We start from the raw sequence: 20,481 nt of genomic DNA on the forward strand, positions 1-20,481 counted from the left end.
TATTAAAGTCCCCCATTATCATAATTTGTTCATATGTCACATTATCCAATTGTTGTGTAATGTCTTTAAAAAATATATCTTTTGCTCCATTTGGTGCATACAGTCCCAAGAGCAACTTTTTCCCCATTTATTATTATTTCCACCGCTACATATCTCCCATTACTGTCCTTAAAAATCAGTTTTGAGTCCAATTCTTGTTTAATATAGAAAATCACTCCTCTTTTCTTCTGCTCAGCCAGTGAAAAAAATTCAAGCTCCAATTGTTAATTCCATAAAAATGTATAATCCTTTTGTTTAATGTGTATTTCTTGCAAACAAATTATATTACAATTTTGCTTTTTAATCCAATGAAACGTTGTCTTTCTTTTTTGTGGTGAATTTAGTCCATTTATATTCCAAGATAATAATTTGTAATCAATCATGGTTCAAATTCTTTATGTTCTTCATAAAACCTACGCAGTTCTTGTGTATTTGTGATTGTGATCCTTTTCCCTTGAAGTTTAAAACTCACACCTTCTGGTAGTATCCACCTATACCTTATTTCATTGTCTCATAATTTTTCTGTCAGTTTCTTGCATATCCGTCTGTCAGTTAACACTTGTCTTGGCAACTCCTTCATGATTCTTACTCTGCTGCCTTCAACTGTTAGTGTTTTCCCGAAATTTTTATTTATGATCTTTCCCACCATTTCTTTTGCCATAAATTTTATAACCACATCTCTTGGTAGATTATTCTTTTTGGCATAGTATGAGTTAACTCTGTACACATAGCCATATATGTTCCAAGTACTTTCTAGATCTTCCTCCAGGAATTCCGCAATAATTTTTATTATATATTCCTTCAAGTCAGTTTGTTCGTCTTCAGATACTCCTCTCAGACACATCTGAGTTTCCATCAGTTTGCAGTCATGTATTACCACTTTTTCTTGTATTTTTTCCAAGGTGGAATCATGTGCTTTCACTTTCCCCTCCACTTCTTGCACTTTCTTAGATGTTACCACAGTTTCATTTCTGAGATCCTCTATATCTTTTTTCCAATCTTCAATGTCCTTTCTAATTTCCTTTCTGGAGGCAGTTATTAATTCTTTCATCCCTTTCATCATCCTTGCATCCAATTGCTCCTGTATCTTCTCCAGTGAAGCAGCCCTTGTGCATATTGGCTTATAGTCTGACATGTAAAAATGCTGAAAAAGTTGACCTCATCAAATTAAAATCCAACTACCAGGTTTTAAAGAATAAATTTTGCTGTTTTCAATAAGCCCAAAATCGCCATCCCTGGAGCCTCCTAAGCTCAGATATAAATTTTTAAAGTTTATATTTTTTCCAAAATGGTGGTCGCGACTTTTATGTCCCTTTTAAATTTTTTTCCACTTTTTTCTGGAGGCTTCCAAAATAGTTTTAACAATAATGTCCAATAACATTTACCTTACAATGTTCAAATTCACCGGTCCCACTAATTTTCGATGTCTCAAATCCTTTTAAATAACTTTTAAATTTTGACCTTCTTGTAATGGCCGCTGAAGTTTTTCTATGATTTCTCAGTCCTAGAGTAGGCTGGCTGATTCCCAATTTTCCCTTCTTCACTGAATACTTCCTGCTTTACTTGCCACCAAATCCCGTTCTCGCTGGTAGAAAGATCTCGCGATGCTTGTAATGTACTTCCTGCTTTTCTTGCCACCAAATCCCGTTCTCGCTGGTAGAGAGATCTCGCGATGCTTGTGACGTACTTCCTGTGTCGTCTGTTAAAACTGCAGCTCTATGACGATGGGGCTTTCCAACCGCAACCGCAAGTATTCAAAACAATTATTTTCTTTTCTCTTTTTGACACTGTCTTTTAGTATTTTACAGTCCCAATTTCGCCCCTTCTCCCCTTCTTCATCAATAGCTTCTATATTCAATCTTCCACCTTTTAAATTTAAATTTTTACAGTTCTTTTTAGTCCCGGAATGAAAGATAACGATTTGTACCTTTTGCTGTGGTTATCCAAAACGGCTCTGGTCTTGCATAAATTTAGATGTTCAGTAGAATCAAAGAAGGTTTGGATCTTGATGAGCTTAAGTCAATTGAATGACTCTGGAAACTTCTGTAGATGCTGGAATGCAACTCGTCTCCGGAGACCCTTCAAAGCCTCAAAGGAGCACCCCCCGGGACTCCCTTTAAGCCAAAGTAAATCTCCTCAGAATTTTCTGAGCATGTCTTGGACTAATCTCTGACTGAGAAAAGTAGGCAGTAGGCATTGGATTGCCTTTTTCTACCCCAAACAGAAGTTCCAGTCTGCTCCCCTACAGAGAAGCAGTTCAGCTCACCATTCTCCAACCCCTGGAAGTCCAAAATGTATCTAATTTTACATCATTCCAAACAAATGTTTTTTATAAAAATCTATGTCCAGAGAACACGCTGGAGAAAGCATTAACTCCACTCCATCAATCATACTGGAAGAAGTTTCCGAATAAAAGGCTCAGCTGCAGTCCCAAAAAAGGGGTCACAGTAGCATTTTTTTCTCAGGATAACAAAAAATTATACCTGACTGTACTCGAAGACAGAAGAAAAAACATTATCAGCTGAAATACTCCAAAACTCAATTTAGTATTGCACCACATATTCAAAAGGTGCCAAGAACAGAGTCTGTTTACCTGTGCAGCTCCTGTGATCATATTTGGAATGAAGTCTTTATGGCCAGGAGCATCCATCAGTGTGATTACTTTTGTTTGTGTCTCAAATTTGGTCATACCAACATCCATTGTCACCCCCCTTGAAATAAAATGAAATGAATAATTTTCAGCAGTTTCTAAAATTTATCATGATTACATGCAATTGTTAATTATACTATTTTTATATCAATGCTAAAAATCATCAGCAAATTCTTTGGGATAAGCAGGAGATTGGACAAAAAATAGTTTTTCTTCTATGCCTGTTGTAGGTGCATGTTGGTTGAGTTACTTTGAATTAAAAGTGGGATACAGATACCTTAATACAGGTATACAGTAATATTCTCCTCCTAAAATGTCATGACCATTTTTTATTTATTTATTTATTTATATTAAGATTTATACCCCGCCCTTCTCACCTAAGTGTCTCAGGGCGGCTTACAACATAATAATTAAAACAACTTCAGTTTAAAACATTTAAAAATACAATTAAACCATAAATTAGTAAAAAACAAGATAGAATAAAACCGGCGGCCTATAGATACATTTTGTTCCATCCAAGATGTTTTACATTGTCAGCTAATGTCATAGGCCTGCCGGAAGAGGACTGTCTTGCAGGCCCTGCGGAATTGCCCTAGATCCCGCAGGGCCCGCACCTCTTCCGGCAGCTGGTTCCACCAATAAGGTGCCGTTATTGAGTAGGCCCGATCCCTGGTGGATTTTAGACGGGCCTCCTTTGGCCCGGGGACTACCAACAGGTTTTGTGAACCTGAGCGTAGTACTCTCTGGGGAACGTGTGGGGAGAGACGGTCCCTAAGGTAGGCAGGTCTTAGGCCATATAGGGCTTTAAAGGTAATAACCAACACCTTGTACCGGACTCGGAATATTACTGGCAGCCAGTGCAGACCCTGGAGCCCCGGCCGAATGTGCTCCCATCTTGGGAGCCCTAATAACAGCCGGGCAGCAGCGTTCTGCACTAACTGCAGTTTCCGGGTCCGGCACAAGGGTAGCCCCATGTAGAGGGCATTACAGTAGTCCAGCCTCGAGGTGACCGTAGCATGAATCACTGTTGCCAGGTCGTCACGTTCCAGGAAGGGGGCCAACTGCCTCGCCCGCCTAAGATGAAAAAAAGCGGACTTGGCAGTGGCTGCTATCTGAGCCTGCATCGTCAATGAAGGCTCCAACAGCACCCCCAGGCTCTTAACCCTGCCCGACGCTGTTAATGGAGCGCCGTCAAAAACTGGCAGGGGGAGTTCCCTTCCCGGGCCGCAGCGACCCAAGCAAAGGACCGCCGGGTTCAGCTTCAGCCCACTCAGCCTAAGCCACCTAGCCACTGACTGTAACGCCCGGTCCAGATTTTCTGGGGCGCAGGCGGGCCAGCCGTCCATAAGCAGATAGAGCTGGGTGTCATCAGCATATTGATGGCAACCCAGCCCATACCCTCGGGCCATCTGGGCAAGGGGGCGCATATAGATGTTAAATAACATCGGGGAAAGCACCGCCCCTTGAGGCACCCCACAATCAAGCGTGTGTCTCCGGGACAGTTCCTCCCCAATCGCCACCCTTTGTCCCCGACCGTCAAGGAAAGAGGAAAGACATTGCAAAGCCAACCCCTGAATCCCTGCGTCGGCAAGGTGGCACGCCAGAAGCCGATGGTCGACCATATCGAACGCTGCCGATAGGTCCAGCAACATCAGCACCGCCGAGCCGCCTTGATCCAGATGTCGCCGAAGGTCATCTACCAGGGCGACCAGCACCGTCTCCGTCCCGTGGCCCGGGCGGAAACCAGACTGGTAGGGGTCAAGGACAGAAGCATCCTCCAGGAAGCTCTGTAGCTGCAATGCCGCTACCCTCTCTATAAGTTTGCCCAAAAAGGGCAAATTCGATACCGGCCGATAGTGTGCCAATTCGGTCGGATCTAACGTTGTTTTCTTCAAGAGGGGACGGACCACCGCCTCTTTAAGCGCTGATGGAAAATGTCCCTCCAATAGGGATCTATTTATGATATCCCGTATAGGATATCTTAGCTCCCTCTGGCAGGTCTTAATAAGCCAGGAGGGGCATGGGTCCAATTTACAAGTTGTTGGGCGTGCAGATAGGAGGATCCTGTCAACTTCTTCCAGGCTGAGCGCGCCGAAGCCGTCCAGAACACAATCCGAAGACAGGCACGGAGCCTCAGGTTCACTAGCTGTATCTAATGTGGCAGGGAAGTCGGAACGGAGCGATGCGATTTTATCCGCAAAAAAATCCGCAAAAGCCTCACAGCCAATTTCCAATTCATTAAAATTTGGTCTGCCCTGTGGCAGCGTTGTAAGGGTCCGAATTGTATTGAACAGTTGTGCCGGGCGCGAAATTGCGGACGCAATCTCTGCCGCAAAGTAAGTTTTCTTTGCGGCCTTGACTGCCATCTCATAGGACTTCATAACCTCTCTATAAGATGTTCGAGTCACTTCATCTCGGGTACGCCGCCATTGCCTCTCTAGTCGTCTGAGTCCTCGTTTCAACCGCCGCAACCCCTGGTTATACCAGGGTGTCGGCCTTGAACGAGGGCGCAGAGGACGCCTAGGCGCGATCTCATCGATGGCCCCGGTGAGCCTACTATTCCAAGACTCCACCAGGTCATCGAGGGAATCGCCAGGGGGCCAGGGATCCCGCAGAGCCGTCAGGAACCGTTCCGGGTCCATCAGGCTCCGCGGGCGAGCTAAAATAAGCTCGCCGCCCAAACGGGGTTGGGGTGGGACGTCCACACGAGCCTTGAGGGCATAGTGATCCGACCATGGCACTGCTATGGAAGCAAGATCGTTCACTAAAACTCCCGACGCGAAGATCAAGTCTAACATGTGACCGGCCTGGTGAGTGGGTGTCGTAACTACTTGGGAGAGTCCTAGTGTCGCCATGGAAGACACTAGGTCCATCGCCTGATTGGAGGTCACGTCATCGGCATGAACATTGAAGTCACCCAGAATCAAAAGCCTCGGGTGCTCCAATGCCCATCCTGCTGCGGCCTCCATCAGTGATAGTAAGGCGCTGGCCGGTGCGTTAGGCGGTCGGTACACCAGCCAGATCGCCAACCCCTCCCCAACATCCCACGCCAGGCCGGCACATTCAATGCCCTTGATCTCCGGAGCCGGGAGGGCCCGGAAGGAGTAAACCTCTCGAATGAACAGGGCCACCCCTCCCCCCCCGCCCGCTAGTCCGTGACTGGTGAAAGACCGAGTATCCCGGGGGCGCCATCTGGGAGAGAGCTACGGTCTCCCCATCGCGGACCCAGGTCTCGGTCACGCATGCCAGGTCCATATCCTGCTCAAGCAGGAATTCCCGGAGGATAGAGGTCTTATTATTAATGGACCTGGCATTACATAACACCAGTGACGGAGGCGAGTAATTTCGCCTTGCCCCACTACCTGTCACCATCGGGATGGGACGCAGGCTGGAAGGTGGTCGAGCACTATCTTGTCTCCATCTCCTTCCCTTCCATTTCTGCCTGTTCCCACCGTCATACCTTCCCCTCCCCAGGAGTACCGGAATTTTACATCAGTCACATCACAAACATACCATAATTCTGGTGCATTAACTGTCCTGGGTAAGATCTGGCTTACTTTGATAAGCCCTTACTATATTTAAGTGTTACATCATAGCACGTTAGAGCAATTTCAAGACTGTTCATCCATCATCCACCAAACAACTATTCTCACAACAGCTTAATTAAGTAGAACTAGGTATATAATTTAGTCTTCATTTTGATACGTATAGCAGAATATACACTCATCTGAAACACAATTACTAGCACACTTCTGGTATTGATGCCAACAGCCTACAACAGGATTTTGTTAAACTATGTCCAGAACACCCTGAAGTTTCTAAGAAGCTTTTCAGGGAGTTTCTCAGTGAGTTCAGCTATCACTGAAAGGAAGCTTCCCAACTACAGTCAGTCTTCTCCTGCACTATGCTACAGGACAGTGATGATTATCTGCTAGAACAGTGGTCCTCGGCATACCTGTATCTTCCCACAAATCACTCTTTTAAAGAACCGGGATCCCACTGTGATAGAAATAAAGAGTCCACCTATTTCAAGGAGGATATGTATAAGTTCACAGACATTCTGTTACTACTATTAGCATGCCAACAGGGTCAGCAACAGACAACATGTCACTCTGGCAAGTAGACACGGGGACAGAGGGAGAGCAAATTCTAAGTAATCGTTATGAAAATCCTGTATCATACCTAGACTATTTCTGCATCCCACCAGTGAGAACGACTGTTATAGAACACTCTTAACTCGCAGTGAGCTGAAGAAGCCCAACAAGTTATCAGTTCACATGAGGTAATCAGTGTGAATCCTACATAAACAAAATGAAACTGCATGGATATAACATTTCTTAGTCCTATAACATTTCTTAGTCTGCCACCTGAAATATCAAGTTCTATAGCAAAGGCAGTCAAGACAGAGAAAACTGCCCTACAATGACTTAGATCACTACTAAGTATAGAAATCATTAGAAATTGTTGTCTTATTTACCACAATGAAGAAATAAGTCACACATAGCTATCCTAACTTTATATTTCAAAAAACTCAAAATAAAATGGGAATATTGCTCACCTCTCTCTTTCTTCCCCTGTCTCATCTAAAACCCAAGCATAAGCAAATGATGCCTTTCCAGCTTTCTTGGATTCCTGCTCATATTTGTGCATAGTTCGCTTGTTGATGTTGCCCAGAAGATAGAGTAAGTGACCCATTAAAGTACTTTTTCCTGCATCAACATGTCCTGAGAAGAGGAAAACTGTGAATTATCACTGATGCATGCATGTCTGAAGCCATATTACATTTGAGAAACCTATATGTATTAATTTCCCTTTTGCCCCTAAAGACAGTACCTATTACCACCAGGTTAAGCAGCTGCTTTCCTCCTTGTCTCTTTTCCAACTCGGCTTTCACATCTATTTGTTGCTTTGCTTTTCCAGACTTTTTCATTGGAGTCGGAGCTGCAGTCTGTTCTTCTAATGCTTGAACAGTTTGAGATGAAAGTGCTGGTTTGGACGGAACCTCAGTTATCCCCAAACTGACATTGCCATCTCCAGCTGAGATTCCTTTTTGTGGAGTAAGAGCATTATGCCCATTCTCCTCAGCATTCACACTACAAAAGTCAGAAATAGGATTTAAGAGAACAAAGTTAATAGAACAAATGAAATGTGCTACTGACACATTCCTTGTACTTCATCCTCTATTTTGAAGTTACAAACTAAGGGACAGCCAAAGAATTCAGCTGAATACATTTATTTATTTATTTTCAGTTTAAAACCCACCCTTCCCTTAACGGACTCAGGGCAAGTAACAACAATCAACTGAACCTGAACTGTACAGAAAACACATGCATTTATAAGACCTATATTGTACTGTGGAAGAGCATTCAAACTGGCCTTTTAGTTCACTGACTTTTGTTTATCTGAACTGGTTTCTAATCCAAAACTACTTCATAATCTGACTGCTTATTGCACTTTCAAGTAGCTCTCACTTTGTGTATTTAAGCACACATAAATAGTATGTGTCTACATATACATACATATACTCAAATGGGCCAATACAAAATGATAACTTATCTCAGAGTTACATTGTCTACATAACATTTACAAGTCCCAAGAAAATAGAGCTTAAGGGAGAAAAAAATATTGGGTTGAGTCAAAATGTACTCTTCCACTGGAATAAGTAACTTCTGCCTGTGTGTGTGGAGGGGCATTTTTTCCAAATTCCCACACACATAGTGAGCAGCCCACAGAGCTCCATAAAAAGCTCCTGTGAGTGACAACACACCTGAAAAAACAGTGCTGGAAACCTGCAGTGGGCCAGAGAAATCAGTGAAAATTGCTCCCCTCCCTGCTTCTGCTGCTGGAAAATCACCATTGATTTCAATCCACTGTCATTTTTATTTCTTCTCCTTCTAGAACATCATACCCCAATCTAGATAAAGAGAGTATTTGACAGAAACTATTCAAGCTGTTCACTGTAGAACCTAGGAACAGGCAGAACATTCATCATGTACTTAACAATTAAGGAACTGCACACCCAATGCCTTAAAGAGAGAGCCAAAGGGCAGCCCATTTGTCATTCTTACTGCTGCAACCACTTGACAGTATCAATTGCCTATAGCTGAAGGAAGTGCCAGTCTTCAGGTTTCTATCTGGCATCGATGCAACTTTGATTTTTTGCAAGGGACCTTGAGAATATTAATGAAAAAGGGGGTCCAAAAATTAACTGATGAAAATAAAGCAAATTGGGGGGGGGGGGGGGGGCCTTGCATGTGCCTAATATTTTTCTTTCTGAAAATTTATGATATAACAAAGTTTATTATTTCACCTACTGCAGAGTCCCCCTGGCATGGAATAGAAATGCTTCATTAAATGCTTCTAAGTCTGAAGGGCGAAAAACAAAACAGCTAACTTGCAATTACAACTGTCCCTGAAACTTTCTATGTACTCAGCATTAATAATTACCTAAACCAGGCATGTCCAACTTTGAACAGGTCGTGATCTATTTTTCCGGATAAAAGTGCTGGTGATCTACCACCATGAAAATTAAGTTTCAGATTAGTTTCGAATTAGATTTTAATCCACCAAAGTTGGGTTCCACCGCCGCCCCCCCCCCCCCCCCCATTTACAATGCACCTTCTATCATTTACTGGTAAGCAAAATAAGCAAAAACGAAACAGAGAGACGAAGATCCAGAAAAAACTGCTAACAGTTTTTCTTAAATTTTTATTGTTATAACTTTCTTTAACAGTCTTAATAACTTTCTTTAACTTTTACTGAGTGATTTGTGTTAAATATAGGTTAAATTGATCCAGGCTGATCTTATACAATCTTTAAAACTTCGCTCTTGCTAATTAGTAAGATGTCTGAGCCTGCATTTCATCCACCAGCTTTTTGAAGTTGGGTGAATATTGCGTGAGGGCCAGTCACAGGGAATCCTGGAGATGTTCATCTGTCATCTTGGAACGCTGTGTACTCTGTCATTTTCAGATGGGAAAATGCAGATTCACACAAATAAGTTGAATCAAAACAGGCGTGTACAGCTTCACTGCATCTTCTCAAGTTGGGAAATTTGTCTCTAGGCACTAGCTTCCAAAAAGATTCTTACTCAGTATGAGAAAAATGTCATTTTTAAGGGTTACTATTTCATTTTCAAGAGATGCCTTGTTCAATGAGTAATTTTTACTGATAGCAGCTGCAGTTTCCTGAATGTCCATATCTGCTCTGAATGGGTATGACAAGTACTCCACAACTTTTTCAATTCTTTGGAAGTCACAGAATCTTTTTTCAAATTCTTGGATAACAGAGCAGATTTCTGTCACATACTTCTCATTCTGAAAACAAAATTTGGATATTGTCCCAGATGGTCCTGCGTATTAGGAAAATGATCAAAAGTGTTGTTTGCAATGTCAGTCATCATTAGCTCAAATTTGCTCTTGTAGGATGAAACTATACTCATCATCTCGCCAATGCATTTGTTTTTACCTTGTAGTTCAATGTTCATATCACTTAGTTTGCCTGTAAAGTCAGCGAGAGATGCCAGATCACATAACCACTCCTCATCTTTCAACTCTGCTTTGTCATCTCCCCTCTCCTTCAAAAACCTTATTTCATTCAGCAGATCACAAAATCTTTGCAGAAATTTGTGCCTATTTAGCCACCTTACATCTGTGTGCAAAATGATTTCCGCTGCCCCTTAATCAAGAGTAAGATTAAAAAGCCATCTTTGAAGTGATTTTCCATGAACTAAATTTACAATTTTGAAAGTAATGTCCATGACAGTCTTTGTATTGAGTCTCTTGCTTGCCAAAACTTGGTGGTGAATGATGCAGTGGTAAGAAAGGAAATCCGGAAAGTCATCATGCTATCTACAGAGGCCTATGAAACTGTTAACCTCACCTGTCATTGCTCTTGCTCCATCAGTAGTGATGGAAACAAGTTTATGCAATGGAAGATTACACTTTGTCACAAAAGAATGGAAAGAGCTAAATATTTCCTGACCAGTAGCTCTCCCTTTTGAAGAAATCACTCCAAGTAGTTCTTCTTTAACACTGAAGTCTTCAAAAACCTTCCGGATAAAGACTAGTAACTGGGCTATGTCTCTTATGTCTGTAGATTCATCCAGTTGGAGTGAGAAAGCAACACAAACTGAAACATCTTCCAACAATTGTTCAGTTGTGTCTCCACTGACCTTGAAGGATGCCATGGTTGCATTGACCAAATGTGGCCTTGGCTTCGCCATCAACTGTTGCTGTGCAGCCAATTTAGATTTAAGTTCTTTGAGCTTCAGTTTACGAATTTCACTTTTGCATTGACCAAATGTGGCCTTGGCTTCGCCATCAACTGTTGCTGTGCAGCCAATTTAGATTTAAGTTCTTTGAGCTTCAGTTTACGAATTTCACTTTTGGGTGGAAAATCAGCATCAAACTTATTGCTATGCAGAGCCTTATAATGACGCTCCAGATTACCCTTTTTGGGCAAGGATACAGCAGTGTTACAAAGTAGACAACAACACTTGTCTTTCACCATGATGAAGTAGTCCATTTCCCATTCATCATGAATGTGGTAGGTTTCGCTCTTCTTTGGAACACTCATCTTCGTTATACTGGGGTGGCTGGGGTGCTAAGTTAACACTGGCTGAATCTGGTCCAAAACTGTCACTGTCCCAAAGTATTAAAGATCAACAGGAACTGAAGACCTCTGGATGACGTCAAAACTACACATGCAGTTCTAAAAGTAAAAATAAGAATTTATCATACTGGCACCAATAATCAAATACCACCACATCAAACAATTATCAAAAAAACCCAAACACCTGTCCAGCAAACCATGAGACCAAGTGGGGCTGGTGATCTACCTATGACCCCTCTGCTATCTACTAGTAGATCACAATCTACCTGTTGGACATACCTGACCTAAGCCATATATAGAAAAGACAGGTTGTTTACCTGTAACTGTAGATCTTCGAGTGGGCATCTGTGCATTCACACTCGTGGGATAGAGCACCTGTGCCGATCCCCGAATCGGTACCTGAAAATCCCGGGATTTTTCCGCGCCTGGTGCCAATGGGCATGCGCAGGCATCCCAGTACGCATGCTCACCGGCACCAGCAAGGGGATCCCGCCAGTTCCTTCCTGACCACTGGAATCCCCTACTGGAGGAAGACCGTCAGCAGTGGGGAAGGAGGGCGGGTAGTGTGAATGCACAGATGACCACTCGAAGATCTACAGTTACAGGTAAGCAACCTGTCTATCTTCTTCGTGGTCTCTGTGCTTCACACTCATGGGAGACTAGCAAGCAAGACATACCTGGAGGCGGGAAGACAGTCAACCAGAAGAAACAGCTTGCAACACCGCAGTTCCCAACTGAGTCCTCTGCTGAGCATGCACGTCCAGCGCATAGTGCTTCATGAAGGCATGCGGAGAAGACCAGGTGGCAGCCTTGCAGACATCAGAAAGGGACACGCCTCTCAGGAACGCCACCAACGTGGCCATCGCTCTTGTGGAGTGTCCACGAACAGGTCCAGGTAACGGCTTCTTTGCCAACAAATTAACAGAGTTTAATCGTCTCAGTGAGCCATTTTGAGAGCCTCTGAGACGAAATCTTGGAACCTATCTTGGGAGCAGCATACGAAACAAAAAGCTGCTTGTCCTTACGAAAACCCTTTGAACGGTTCAAATAAAACAGTAAAGCACGCTTAACGTCCAGAGCATGCAACTTACGTTCCTCGTCCAAGGAAGGGCTAGGGTAAAAAGTGGGCAACCAAACTTCTAAATTGAGGTGGAACTGAGAAACCACCTTTGGAAGAAAACTAATGTCCGGAGCCAGGAAAACCCCAGCCTCTCAAAAAACAAGATAAGGATAATCACAACACATCGCCGTGAGCTCCCCAACACAACGTGCTGATGTGATGGCAACCAAAAATGCAGTCTTCCATGACAAGAGCTGCAAAGAGCACATGGCCATTGGCTCGAAGGGGCGATGAGTTAGTTTGTCCAGCACTAAAGTCAAGTCCCACAACTGTGGGGGTGATCTTGATGGTGGGTGCAGCCTAAACAATCCCTTCAAAAAATTTTGGACTGAGGGTGTGCGAAAACAGAGTACCCCTCCACCAGATCATGGAAGGCAGATATTGCCGCCAAATAAACTTTGATGGAGGAGAAAACCAGGCCCGCATCCACTAGGGACAACAAAAAGTCAAAAATTGCCGACAATCCCACCCTGCTAGGTGAGACCGAAGGGTCAACCAAAAACTTAGTGAATCTCCACCACTTCCTGACATAGGAAGCGAGAGTGGATAGTTTTCTGCTGTTCATAAGGACTTGCTGGACCCTGTCAGAGAACCCTACTGGTTGATGAACCACGCTGTCAGCTTCAGATAGGGCACGTTGTGATGGAATACATGCCCGCCCTGAGCTGACAGAAGGTTCGGTTCTGCCGGGAACTGGTAGAAGACCCCCCTCGACAGTTGGAGCAGGATCGAGAACCAGTTCTGGTGAGGCCACCAGGGAGTCACCAGGATGCAGCATGGTCTTTCCCTTGCTATTTTGTTGACCACCTTCGTCAACAACGGCAGAGGCGGGAACATGTAGAGGACCTGGCCCTCCCAAGGAAGCAGGCGCCAGTCTCCCAGAGAGTCTGGATCCACTCCCCCTCTGGAACAGAACATGGGGCATTTCTTGTTCTCGGCCGTGGCGAAGACATCCAGCTGCGGGTACCCCCAAAGCTGGAATACAGACTTCAGAAAACGCCACTGCAGTTCCCACTCGTGTGGGGAAGCCCCACCCCTGCTGAGGGAGTCTGCCTGAATGTTGAGGAACCCCGGAAGGTGTGCTGCCTTCACAAAGATGTCATATTGGAGACACTCCAACCAGAGATCCATCGCCAATGCGCAGAGCCGACGAGACACTGTCCCTCCCTGCCTGTTGATGTAGCACAGGGCAGTGGTATTGTCCGTAAGCAGCGCTACAGTCTTCCCCGCCACTAACGGGTGGAAAGAGCGTAGGGCAAAGTGGACTGCCAGCAGTTCTAGGTAGTTTATGTGGAACTGAGTCAGTTTTGGTGGCCACTGGCCCCCCACACACAGGCCTTCCATGTGGGCCCCCCAACTCCACAAGGAAGCATCTGTGGTGATAGTCACAGTAGGAGTTGGAAGATGGAAGGGAGCTCCCTGGCAGATGTTGTTCTCTGACTCCCACCACTGTAGAGTCTGAAGAGTCCCGGATGGGATGGTGAATCTCTTTCGAGTTGAGTCTCTGAGTGGGTGAAACTGGCAAAGAAATCACAACTGTAGGCCTCTCATTCTCAGTTTTGCGAAAAGTAGCACGCTTGTCGTCGCCATCAGCCCCAGCATTCGCTAAAGCTGTTGTGCTGTGCCCCACTTTCGCCTCTGAAGCAGTTGTACCAGACCGACAATGTCCTTTGCCCTCTGCGAAGGGAGGTATGCACGATGCTGGTCCATATCCAGCAAAGCCCCTATGAACTGCACTGTCCTTGACGGAGTAAGGTGAGATTTCTCCAAATTGACCTGCAACCCCAAGGTGCCGAGAAGACGTAGAGTGATGGCAATGTGCATTGACAAACTTTCCCTCGACTTCGCCACAAGGAGCCAGTTGTCGGTGTATGGAAAAACGACAACTCCCTGGAGACGGAGATCAGCAGCCACAACGCTCATCATCTTCGTAAACACCCAAGGTGCAGTGGACAGGCCGAACGGAAGGGCTTTGAACTGGAAGTGCTGGGAACCTACTGCAAACCTGAGGAAACGCCTGAACGCCGGATGGATGCTGACATGGAAGTAGGCATCCTTGAGGTCCAGGGTCGCCATCCAGTCCCCCTGATTGATGAAGGGCAGGATTGTTTGCAGCATGGACATTCTGAACTTCTGGTACAGAATAAAGTCGTTCAGATTCCGAAGATCCATAATTGGTCTTAACCCCCCCGTCCCTCTTGGGGATCAGGAAGTAGCGAGAGTAAAAACCTCCTGTCCTGGCCTCCGTCAGAACTCTCTCTATGGCTTGTTTCTGTAGGAGGTTGTTCGCCTCCGCCAGCAGAGGTAGGGAAGGGGGAGTAGTGATCACCACGGATTGGTTCGGAATCTGAGCAAACTCTATTTTGTAGCCCTCTTGTATAATGGACAACGCCCACCTGTCTGTAGAGATCAACTCCCAGGCAGGTAGGAAAGGGCGGAGGTGGATAGATGTTGAACCAGTGGGGGCGATGACGCATGCCACAAGAAAGTCAAAGGCCCTGCTTTTGAGGGCGAGCACCCTTGGATTTGCCAGTGGCCTGAGAACCATAGCGATTCCTGTTGTTGCCTGAGTACGATGGTCTATCAGGCTGGGTGGAGCGAGGTCACCATTGCTGTTCGGGCGAAAACTTTTGGTAAGGCTTCTTGGCCCACGGTTTGTGCCACTGCTTCACCTTAGGAGCCCTGGAGGTGGCCTGCACACCCAGGTTCCTGGAGGTCTTCAGGCTCTTATCTATTTCCTGCAGTGCACTATCTGTGGTAGTGCTAAACAGGCCATCCCCCTCAAAGGGCAAGTCCTCAACAAAAGCCCTAGTGTCCTGCTGCAGGGCTGTTGATCGTAGCCAGGAGTGCCGATGAATGCACACAGCGGACGTGATGGCCTTTGCCGACACGTCCACCATGTGCTTTACTGCAGCCAATTGTTGCTTGACCACAGCAAAGCCTTCTTTCTGCGGCTTCCTTGCAGCAGCCTTTTTGTCCTCGCTCAGGGAAGAGAGGAGAGAGGTGAGTTGTTCCCATACAGAGTACTGGTATCTAGCCATGCAAGCTGCATAGTTAGATACCTTTACTCCTAGGGCCCCTGCAGAGTATACCTTTCTTCCCATATTGTCCAGCTTTTTTCCCTCCTTGTCAGGTGGGGATGAGTGGCCCTTCCGTGCTCAGAGAGGATCGGCGTCGATACCCGGATTGGCGAGCAGATCGACGTCGATGGTCGCCAACGAGTCTCAGCCGCTGAGGTAGTGCGCCTCTCCGGAGGGATCGATGCCGATGGTCTTCGGGAATGGTGTAACAGCCTCGACATGCAGGATGCCTCTGACTGTTGATCCCATTCCGCAAACGGCCTCGGTGGATACCATTGGTAAGGAGGGTAAGGATACGGATAGGTGGGTGGCCACTGATGCTGCTCCCACGATGGTAGCGGTGGGAAACGGCGTGGTGCCATGGAGGGCTCTAGCTCCCGTCTGCCTCTGGGTACCATCGGGGGAGACGGATCCATCGGCGCCAAGCCTCCACGTCTGAGATTGACCCGCTCCTACTACGACGCCGCGACCCGGATGACGAGGATCGCTGGGTGAAGTCGATCTCCTGCTCAGACATCGAGAGACGGTGTTGTTGAGTACTGCCTCTCGATGCCGATGGGCTGTGGCACGGGGACGCCAGGATCTTCCTCGGCAGAGCAGTCGGTGCCGAAAAGTCGCGTGAGGGCGATGGAGTGCAGGGCCTCTTCCGCTTCTCCTTGGCCTTCTTCGAGGCGGATGCTCGGGTCCCCGAGTCATCCCGACGCTTCTTAGTGGGCGTTTCCACTGATCCATCATGGGATCGTTTTGTGGAGGAGCCTCGCTCGATCGGCATTTCAGTCACGATTGGGGTCACATCGGCCGATGTGACCGCTGGGGCCAGAGTGTCTGCCATGGTCGATGCCGATGGGCCCGATGCCGATTTCTGAGGGCGGAGTGCCGATTCGGTTAGAGCAGCCGAAAGCCGCGCCGCCCGGTTCTTCCTCGTTTGCTTGGAGAAGCGGAGGCAATGTGGGCAGGACTGCACACGGTGCGCTTCACCCAAGCAGAGAAGACACAGAGAACGGCCGTCGGGGGGGGGGGGCAATCTTCTTCCCACAGGAGCGGCAGCATTTGAAAAACCCACAGCGACTTTCCATAGACTCCAGTCGCCAAAAACCCACTCAGAGTCATCTGAGGGGGAAAAAACTTTGGGAGAAAACAAACGGGGGGAAAGGCCCTGAAGGGCAGTCCGACAGACACACACACAAACTTTTTTTTCCTATCTAAACTGACTAACTAATTATCTATGCTAAGAGAAAACAACAAACGGGCTATTTACAACGATAAAGGCAAAAAGACCAATATCTCACCGACCGGGGACACGAAAGGCAAACCTCTCCGTGCAGCGGTCAGAAAGGAACTGGCGAGATCCCCGCGCTGGTGCCGGTGAGCATGCGTACTGGGACGCCTGCGCATGCCCATTGGCGCCGAGTGTGGAAAAATCCCGGGCTTTTCAGATACCGATTCGGGGATCGGCGCAGGGGCTCTATCCCATGAGTGTGAAGCACAGAGACCGCGAAGATGATCAGAAAAACCTTGCTATCACATGTGGAAAATGTGTGTGTGTGTGTGTACAGTAGAAGTATCATATAGGATGAAGGTCAAGAATCCCACCCACTGGCTCCAGAACAGCTTGCTCCACTCTAGAAGGACACATGTGCTTAAACCTCTTCCTGTAGTCAGCCTCTTCTCTTCCCCTCCAGCCATCACATGATAATGAGCAATAACCCTGAAACCATCAAGGATGGACAGAACCAAAGGAGCCTGGCAAAAGGGCAACAGAGGCGTCAACAAAGAACTCCAGTATTCAGGAAGAACAGGGCACACTCACATTTCGGAGATTAGAGGGGAAGGATTTAAAAGGTGAAGAAAGAATAGAGAAGGACCAGGGTCATCAGTCCTACAAAGAGTGCAGCAAAGACAGGCCAGGGTGGGGCTTTATCATCAAGGGAGCTCTAATAGCCCTGGGTACCTCATCATCAGGTCTAGACAACCTAACATCAGGTGATTGTAATGTGAGGATGCAAAACTGTTTTCAACAAACCTTTATTTCACCTAAAGGATCCTTGCCTGGGACTCCAGCTGTTCACTCCTGGATATAAACCCCACAGACTCTGGGGTCTGATAGCCCTGGAGTACCAGGTCAAGAGACCAAAGTTTAATTTTGTACCTGACATTTAGTGTCAGAGTGGGATTCTCAGGAGAACAGACTTCCTCAGAGCACCCTTTTGGGGCTGAAACCAGGAGGTCTGGATGTTGGGAATTTTCAAGTAGCCTGCAATAGCTTAGGAATGCAGGCAGTCAATTAGGAACCAGTGCTAGACATGGAATCTGTCTGAAATGCAGACTGAGGGCAGGGAGGGAAGAATAATAGTCTCCTGGGGCTAGGTCAAAAATACCCACAATTATTACATATAATTTCCCTGAGGCTTGGTCTTCCATAGACTGGATCTCTCTGAAGTGGCTGCCAGCCCATTACTAACAGCACTTTCAAATCCATGTATTGGATGTCCAACAGAAAAAGAATAGCTACTCCAACTACCTGCTAGCAACAACTGGGAGGTGCAACCAACATAATAACTCCAGGTTAGTCTGACCTGTAAGTTCTTACACCTCCTGAAGGTCGCTGTCATAAGCATCACACAGAGATCCTCCCTCCCCCACTTATACCCCCCCCACACACACACATTCAGCCTGGAAAATTATAGCCCAACACTGTAGCTCACCTTGGTTTATGAATATTAGAAAGCTAAGCTCCTAGTAAAATTAGGTTAAAACGCTTTAATTATTAGGTTAAAACTTTTCTTCCCTTGGTATGTTATAATGTAACATGAAACAAAAGGCAGATCAAAAAGCCGTTCAGTACTTATTTTGTGGTCTGTTTTCACACTGCAGTTTCCCAAGAGGCTAGGGGAAGCTCATAGTTCCTCCATCTTCCAACCTCACAAAAACGTATTTATCAAGACATTTATATTTCACCTTTCTTTACCTAAGTTGTGGCGGCTCAGGAAGGGAGATCTCCTTGCTGGCTTTTGATGGAGCGTTACTGACAAAAGTCAAGAGACTGGGAGTGCTCCTGGAGTCTTTAACTATGGAGGCCACTGCCAAATCTGCCTTTTTCCATCTTCGGTGGATATGGCAGTTGGTCCTTTACCTTGAGTGCAGTGACTTAGTGAGGGTGATCCATGCCACGGTCACCTGGAGAATAGACTACAACAGGAGCACATTCAATCTGTGCTGAAAGTGATGCACTGGCTGCCTGTTGCATTCTGAATCCAGTTCAACATGTTGGTGATGACATTTAAAGCCCTATATGGCCTGGGACCTGTCCTTCTGCGGGACCACCTTTCCTGACACATTCCCTAGAGTGTACTGTGTTTGGAAACCTCCTCTCAATCTCTGGCCAATGGAGGCCAGGCTAAGTTCTACCAGGGCCTGGGCCTTCTCCGTCGAAGTGCCAGCATTATGGAACACCCTCCCGGAGGCTATTAGGGCCCTGTGGGACCTCTCCCAGTTCCATAGGGCCTGCAAAACTGAATTGTTCCATCTAGCATATAACATCTAATGATGGGAGAGGGCTGACAACCTGCCAAATTTGACAGCTGACCATCCGCTGACCCGCTTGGATTTGACTACTGCCTACCAGTGACCTCTAAGAGTTGTAACATCACCTCTAAGAGTTACTGACAATTACTGCGAAAAGCTGATAAGATCGTTAGGAATCTGCTCAAATTATTCTGATGTACAGCATCACAATGTTTTATGGTTTTAATGTTTTTAACGTTGTACTTGTCTTTTAGTTGCCACTTGGCTTGTTAGCCACCCTGAGTCTGCTTGCGGAAATGGCAGGATACAAATAGGATGTAATAAATAAATAAGAAAATAAGAAAACCAAAACAGAACAGCAAACCCCAAATCTCTCCCCCCCAAAAAAGACACTTGCCTTTCAACCCCCCCACAAAAGCCCAGGCAAACAAGTGGCCTTGCAGGGTTTCCTGAAGATCTCCATGGAGGGAAACCCCCCCCCCCCTCTTCAGGGAGTTCATTTCACAGAGCTGGCACCACAATGGCCTGGGCTCTGGTCAATGCCAGACAGGCTACCCTAAATCATGCAATAGCCAACAAATGGCTGCCTGATGACCACAGCTGGTGCCCAGTGAAATATAGAAGAAATAATAATATGCAATACAGAGAGAAATAAATCAACTAACAGCTTTATTTCTCTCTGGTAATTCATTTTCTATTTCTAAAGACAGTTGGTTCCAAAGAGTTTTGCGCATAATCGACTGTCTCACATTGTGATCCTTCATGGTTGAACAGCTGCCATTTTAAAGCAAAGTCTCCACAATAATTGTCTGGCACCTTAATTGCTACACCAAACCTGCTCTCACCTGAGGAGACATACCAATAATCAACAGTGGACACCACAGCACCCTTGAGCCTATAGAGTAATTCCAAACACATTTTCTTCCTTTAATTGATTATGTTTCAAACAATTTATCTTGCTGTATTTTAAGCTAATATCCAGAAATTTAAATGTAAAATCTGAAGCAGATGGTTTTAAAGTAAGTCTTATAGCTCTCTCTCTGTGCTACTCAGAATGAAAGGATTTTTTAAACTTGTAATGCAAAAATGCTTTCTTCTGAAAGTAATTATGAGTCAAACAAGAAGCCATGCTGCTCAGTTTTGTGGCATACAATACTAACTTTCTGTAAAAATAGAAAAAAGAAACCTTGATACAGGTGCATCATAGTCAAGTAAGATCTAGAAGTGAGCTTGGAGAGGAATCAAGGCTTACCCTGGAACTTCAAAGCCAGTAGATTGTTTCTTTCCAGACACAGTCATTTTGGTAACTTTTGGCACAACGTCAGATTCAATTCTGGTTGTCTGGGAATCTCTGGTTTTTCCTGGGGTGGGGAAGGAGCACAAGTACATATTGTAGCAGAAGAAGAGACTAATCAGGGTGCATTTCCAGTGCAGTATTCCATATTACATCAACA

The 20,481-nt window shown here is 45.7% G+C and overlaps 1 protein-coding gene across 2 annotated transcripts in view; it reads right to left on the reverse strand.

Annotated features, from left to right (window-relative positions):
• HBS1L (HBS1 like translational GTPase) overlaps positions 1-20,481 on the reverse strand; it is a 92,085-nt gene that overhangs the window by 23,767 nt on the left and 47,837 nt on the right. The window contains exons 5-8 of one of the 2 annotated variants that reach the window (XM_060239798.1): positions 20,280-20,388; positions 7,523-7,782; positions 7,248-7,413; positions 2,633-2,750 (exon numbers count right to left, since the gene is read on the reverse strand). In XM_060239798.1, coding sequence (XP_060095781.1) covers positions 2,633-2,750; positions 7,248-7,413; positions 7,523-7,782; positions 20,280-20,388 — 653 coding nt within the window. Of the gene's footprint in view, positions 1-2,632; positions 2,751-7,247; positions 7,414-7,522; positions 7,783-20,279; positions 20,394-20,481 lie in introns of both variants that reach the window. The other variant, XM_060239808.1, reaches the window with a different exon arrangement.

This window comes from Heteronotia binoei, chromosome 1 (genome assembly GCF_032191835.1).
Source record: "Heteronotia binoei isolate CCM8104 ecotype False Entrance Well chromosome 1, APGP_CSIRO_Hbin_v1, whole genome shotgun sequence".
Lineage (NCBI taxonomy): Eukaryota > Metazoa > Chordata > Lepidosauria > Squamata > Gekkonidae > Heteronotia > Heteronotia binoei.